The sequence below is a fragment of the Manacus vitellinus genome, unplaced genomic scaffold (assembly GCF_001715985.3).
Source record: "Manacus vitellinus isolate BGI_N305 unplaced genomic scaffold, ASM171598v3 scaffold_1_pilon, whole genome shotgun sequence".
NCBI classification, from domain to species: domain Eukaryota; kingdom Metazoa; phylum Chordata; class Aves; order Passeriformes; family Pipridae; genus Manacus; species Manacus vitellinus.
The window spans coordinates 21,071,584-21,077,835 of NW_021939396.1; the positions used below are offsets into that span (position 1 = coordinate 21,071,584).

A 6,252-nucleotide genomic window follows, 5' to 3' on the forward strand; every position below is an offset into this window, starting at 1 on the left:
GCAGGGAGAAGAAAGGGGTGGAAGGTGAGAGAGGTCAGAGAGGAGTTTAATAAATAATGGTTTTTCACATGTTTTACTCAAAGGGACCCTGGGCACTAGCCCTTAGCTCCAGGGAGACATAGCCATGCCACATTCCTGGGTTGCTGCTGGGGTGTCTGTCATTTAGATCTGGGCTTTACATGTTCCTGAGGTGGTACTGGTATAAAGTTGGGGTTTGCCAGCAAATCTGCACTGGCATCAGGAATAGTCTGTGCTGGTCTGGAATAGCATGGCATGCTGTTGCTATGTAATAGATGGCCCCATGGAAAAGCTTTATGCACACATAGCTGAGCTGAGCTGAGCTGCTCTGCTGTCAGGTGTGGACAGCATCCATTTCACAAACTGATGTGCAAAGAGGTCAGTTTTCAAATGCAACCTAAAGGGCTATAATTTGCCCCTAGAAAATGGAGATTATTGTGACATTATATCTTATTATCTGCTCTTTTTTCTCCCTGGTATATAACGCAGCTAGTTCTTTTCCCTGCTACCACACTACAGCTGGTGCCTCTAACACAGCAAAATGCCAGTGGCAGGCAAAAAAAAGCAGTGCCCAAAAAGAAGGGGCAGTGGGAGGGATGAACATGGGGCAACAGGTGATTTGGGAAGCTCTGGGAAAGTGCAGAAGCACTGAGTCCTGCAATTGAGTTGCTATGTCCTGCAACTGAGCTCCAGAGTAAAGGAGGATACTTGACAAAGACACAGGCGGTAATCACAGGGATATTGCTGTATTAAGTGTTTGCATTGTGAAAGTCAGGTTGGCACTTTATGGCTATAAAAACCCTGGCCCCGCCCAAAAGGTAGCTTTATAGTACTTGTTTCTGTTCCCAACAGGTCTAAAACCAACAAACCATATGTGTATTTTAACATGTTCTTTATAGCTGCCTTTGAAACTTCCCGGGGAGAGAGGATCTTTTAAAAAGTGAATGGAGCGTGTCCGTGCAATAGGCAAGTATATTGATAGTAAAGAGAAATACTAGATCATCCTCTAACATTTTAAGATGATAGCTACTGGTTTAAATATAAAAAAACAGTCCATGGACCAACCCTTAGAAATAAATGTCACTGACCCACTTCAGCAATTCGGGCTTTTTTTCTGGCTGCTGAACTTTAGAAATTCTCAGAAGATAAATTTAAAGTCTGCTCAGGGGGAAGATTGCAACCTCAAACAATTAAGTAAAACCTTAGCTATATACAATCATTTTAATTTCATCCTTTGATATTGTTCATCTGATTAAGTTCTTTCCAAACAAACTTCACATAGAACTTGGCCTATGAGGAACAGACTAAGCCCATATGTATCCTGACAGGGGTGTTTACTCAAATAGAGTTATCCCAGCCATGCTGTGCGTACTTGGGGACGTAAAAGGGCCTGGGGGAAGGAACTCAGAACAATAAGGATAGAGGAACTTAGAGGAAATAACCTACTGGGAGAACAGGAATGCACTGGGAATAGAAGAATCAGTCAGACAAGATGAAATCAGATATTGGGAAAATGCCCATGAAGACAGGTTTGGAGAGGAGCAGTGTGGAGCAAGGAGCAGTTTGAAGATGGAGGATAGGGGCTGCCCACAGAGCAGGGCAGGGTCGGGGAGAAGACAGTTCCAGGAGTGCAGCACCAGAGCAAAGGAAGGGGTGCAAGTCACAGGGGGTGAAGAGGAAGAGAACAGATGACACTCGCATAAACTTTGACTAGGGAGGCTTCTCTTCAGCCAGCAGACCAGTATCTCTTGCTGCAGAAACATTTTTCACCTCCTCATCTTCCTGGACTGGAGCAGATGGAGAGATAGACCTTGACTATCTTAAGAAATTGTGGCTGAGTTTGAGACAGCCATGTCTTCTGCATCAGTGGAAATCCACCTGGCTGCCTGGTCTGGGGCAGAGCAGGACTGGCTTGGGGGTCCCTGCCCCCGGCCTGCGGTGGGCATTGTAGCCCTCTGTGGTTGCAGCGTAGATAACAAGCAGGCGCAGGTGGTGATACAGCCTTTTCTGCACCGATGGCCTGACTGCGACCCAGGTGCTGCTGGTTTTGACTTGCTACTCATTAACAGGGCTCAGGCAGCGTGGTTCCCTCCACAGGACCGAGGGTTGGCGATGGTGACGTGCAGCCACCCAAGCTCTGCCAGCATCTGCTGCCCTGAAGTGTGCTAGGATCTGTGACCCTCCCCATGGATGGACTACCCTAGAGTTATGGCATCCTGCTAGGTGGGGCCTAGGAGTGAAGCCCACTCTGCTGAGCTGGTGCAAAGGATTGCTCTTCCCTTAGACAGGGCTCCCTGAGCCTGAGGGAAAGATTTCTCCCTGCTATTCTTAGTTGGTCCTTAGTTTGGCAGAAGAGTAAGGCAGGATGGGTGCCCCCAGCCTGGGAAAGAACAACTTTTGGGGCCCCATACTACTCAAAACACTGTGGGGAGTGTGCCAAAAGTGACAAGAGCAGTGGGGTGGTGGACCAGGGGATGCATATCCAAGTCACCATCAGGGAAAATCTCCGTTTCCAGAGGTGACCAGAGGCACTGGTGAGGGCTTGCAAGGATGACAAGGGAGGGTAGCCCATGGTTCAGTGCCACCATCCTGCTAGCTGCATAGCCGGTGCAGGTGCTGAGCGTGCGGCCCATGGGGTAGACGTGCTGAGCTGCCGAGAGTCACCCCGACGGAGAGGTGAGGATCTCCCGGGAGGAGGGAACAGTCCCTCTCCTCAGCGCCTCTCCATCCGACCCCCTGGGCGTGACGTGCGCTCGGCAGCGCAGATGGAGGAGGGGAACGTTTTTGGGGTCTCCGCTTTTAGCGCTGCAGCTCCGTCAGGGACCCGCCGATGAGCCCTGGGCAGAGGGCGCCTCGCTGTTTGCTTCCAGAGCTGTCGGGAAAGAATCGTCTTCTGCAGGATAAAGTCCCTGTCTACGTGGGTGTATTGCCCGTGTCCAAAGTCTACAGGCAGGAGGCTGCCTGCTGCAATCCCCGAGAGAGGGATGACTTTTAAAATATATGGGCTGATTGCAAATAAGTTACTAATAAGCCGCTTTGGCATAAGAACGGCTCTATGCATTATTTCCTAAGATCTGTTTATTTGCAAATATTTCTTTCTTTTTCGTCTTTTTTTTTAAAATTGTTAGGGGAAAAAAAAATACAGAAGTTAATATTTAGACAAACATACTATTAAGTAATAGAGCTATAAACTCTCAAATAAGGCACTTTCATTTTACTTAACAATAGATAACACAACAGCGACAGTGAAACAGACCAAACAAAAGCGATCACCAAAATTGTTGTGACAGTACAATTACCCGGCTAGAAAATTTATTCAATATGCTTTACCATTGCATTGACACAGCAGGGAAAAAAAAGCCCAGATATTCAGAGAATAATACAACAAGGCAGGAGGTATTTGGAAAAAAAAAAAAGGATTTATTTTGAAATACACTTTTAAGAGATACTTTGCCTCCCCGATTTGTTATCGATGTGCATCTGACACGATACAAAACAAACAAACGAAGAAAAAAAACACGTTCTGTACAGAGCTCTAAAATGAGCCGCGATTATCTACAAGATGAGCTTTACGCTTGGGTGTGGGTTGGAGAGGGGCCCGATCCTGCAGTCCGCACTCTCGAAACGAGTTTCGCAGACATGTGGTAGGAAAGCTTGGCCCCGAGTCTGCGTGCGTGTCTCCGTGTGTATGTGTGTGTGCGCGTCTGTGAGTTCCTACAATACAGTCCTTGAGTAAAGTGGGCAAGTTGGAGCTGCCGGAGCGGGTGCGGGTCCCTGGCTGCTCTAGAAGTCCTGCCGCGGGGTGTGAGTTAGACTGTGCCGCCGTAGATCACAGTTTCGCCTGAACACTTTGCCGCACTGCTCACAGTTGTAGGGCTTGATGTCTGTATGGGTAAGAAGGTGAGTTTTCAGGTTACTTCTTTGATTAAAGGTTCTTCCACATGTGGGGCATTTGTGTGGAGATTCCTGTTCAGATTTGAAGCAAGCAAAGGATTAATCCTTCACAAACCACCTGGTTTAACGTATCACTGCACTTTTTCTCATCGCAACGCACAACTTGAGATATCGGGAACGAGAGCAATCCCGGGCAGGCGACCGCCAGCCTCGCCCTGTCCTGCTCCAGAAGCCTTATTTTATATTTCTCGAGTCGTGACATTTCGCGCCCCTGTCGTGCACGGAAAGCGGCCGCCTCGCCGCTCTCCTGCTCTGGTACTCCCGCTGCCCGCCCGACCGCCGCGGCGGTCCCTCTGCACCGCTCCGCACCGCATCCCGCCGCCGGGCCGTCCCGCCGCCCCGCGCCCGCCGCCGCCGTCAGGGCCAGGTTCGGCCCTCAACGAAAAACGCCTCGAAGCAGCGGCGTGGACAAACCCGAACCCGGGGTTCACTCTCCGCCGCCAACTGCGTCCCTGCTGGCTTTAAGCCCTTCTCCCGCGGCCGCTGTTTTTCCGCGGGTCTCCCGCGGCCGCGGAGGTAGCCGCCCTCCCCCAGGAGGCACAGGGCCGTCCAGCGCCGGAGCCCACTCTCTCCCCTCGCTCCCCTCCGCACCAGAGCCCCGTTCCCCCGGCGGCCACCGCCCCTGCCCCGCGGCGGGCCGAGCCGAGCCGGGCCGTGTCCGTGCCGGCGGTACACGCGTGGAGAGGCCGGGGAGAGCCGGGCTCACCTGCATGTGTAGGGTTTTATGGACCGCCAGGGTCCTGGACTGGCAGAAGCCCTTCCCGCACTCCTGGCACTTGAAGGGTTTCTCTTTGGAATGGATGTACCTGTAAGGCAACCCGCGGGGTGAGCAGTGCTGCCGGGGGCGCGGGGATCACCCGTTCCCAGGCCCCGCTCCCCCAGACTCAACTCCCCTCAAAAGCCCTCACTCTGCTCCTGTCTCCTTCCCCCTTTTATAATTCTGTTTATGATTAAACTTCTTTAACGGTTCAAAACATTTGCAATAATTCGTATCGAAGTGTGAGTGCACTCTCTGGTGCCAAACCGGGACAGCATCTGTGCCGCCGGCCGGATCCGAGCCCGCTTTTCTCCGAAGGCGGAGAGGATTCTCTGCCCAGTGGCCGCAGGCGCCGCTCGGCATCGGCTGCAGAGTGCGCAGATGAGGGAGGGGCGAGCGCGAAAGCGCCCACCTGCGCCCCGTCCTGCTCCCCGCGCCCCCCAGGGTCGCGCTTCAGAACCACAAAAGCCCCGGGGGCTTCGTCCCCGGGTGTGAACCCCCTCGTCTCTCCCTCAGGTGGGTGCCCGTCCCACGCAGAGAGCAGGTATAGGCTGTAGTGGTGCCTCCGCGGCCGCGGAGCTGGAGCGGGGATTCCTCCTGCTGCCTTCGTGGCTCAGCCCAGAGCTCCCGGAGCGGCTCAGCCTCATCGCCCCCGAGCGGCTCACCCTACCCCGGCTCCCCTTGGCCCGACCCCGGTCGTGGTGGTCCCTCACCGGTGGTCCCGCAGGTGGTCCTGCCTCCGGAAAGCCTTGTGGCAGATGTCGCAGGTGTAAGGTCGCTCGTCCGTGTGGGTTCGCTCGTGGATGAGGAGGTTGTAGGACTTGGTGAAGTGCCTGCCGCAGAACTTGCAGATGAACTCCTTTTTCGTCTTGGAGGGCAGGCGGCCGCGGGAGGGCTTCCTATCCGGAGACAGCTTGCTGATGCTCGACAGAGGCGAGGCCAGTCCGGGGCTCAGCTTGGCGAGCTCCCCCACCTTCGGGGGGTCCTCCTGCGTGGCGGCCACGGCCAGGTTGGCAAAGTCAAAGCGGGGCCTGTCCTTGTGCAATGCTGGGAGGACGTGGGCGATGGCCCCTTGCTTGGGGTGGAAGAGGTGCGTGGCGAAAGGGAGCGCGGGGAAAGGGAAGCGGGAGTCCACCAAGCCCTGCGCGGCCGCCATCTCCGTGATGGTGGAACGGGTGATTTCATGCACATTGGGGTAGCCCAATGTCCAGTGGTTCATGTGCATGGTTTGCACGGCGCTGAGTCCGTACAGACCTTGCAACTGGTCCACAGCTGCGGGGAAGGTGTTCACAGCCTGGAGGAAGGAGTAGTTAGTGAGTTGCAGAGACGGGTGCAGCGGGATGGGGGCTGGCAGCGCCTTGCTTCCCATCTTCACGGGGCAGGCGCGGGCCGGCGGAGTAGCTGGTGCCTCTGCTGGGCTTCCGAGACGGGGAGAAAATCCTAAGAAGAAAGAGGGAGAAAGAAGGGGAAAGAGACTTTTACTGAGAACAGCGTGGTCCCCCCTTAGCCGAGGCGAGCGCAGC

General features: G+C 54.0%; 1 protein-coding gene across 2 annotated transcripts; it reads right to left on the bottom strand.

Annotated features, from left to right (window-relative positions):
- Positions 1–3,415: 3,415 nt before the first annotated feature.
- On the bottom strand, positions 3,416–6,246 carry OSR2 (odd-skipped related transciption factor 2). Of its 2 annotated transcripts, none has more exons than XM_018076049.3 (3): positions 5,443–6,246; positions 4,679–4,778; positions 3,416–3,902 (listed from the first exon to the last, which is right to left on the bottom strand). In XM_018076049.3, the coding sequence occupies exons 1-3, from the start codon at positions 6,096–6,098 to the stop codon at positions 3,828–3,830; spliced, it is 831 nt and encodes a 276-aa protein (XP_017931538.1). In that variant the 5' UTR covers positions 6,099–6,246; the 3' UTR covers positions 3,416–3,827. The 2 variants fall into 2 exon arrangements, with proteins under 2 accessions (XP_017931538.1, XP_008922291.2); XM_008924043.4 differs by having other exon boundaries at positions 3,416–3,984.
- Between the last annotated feature and the right edge of the window lie 6 nt (positions 6,247–6,252).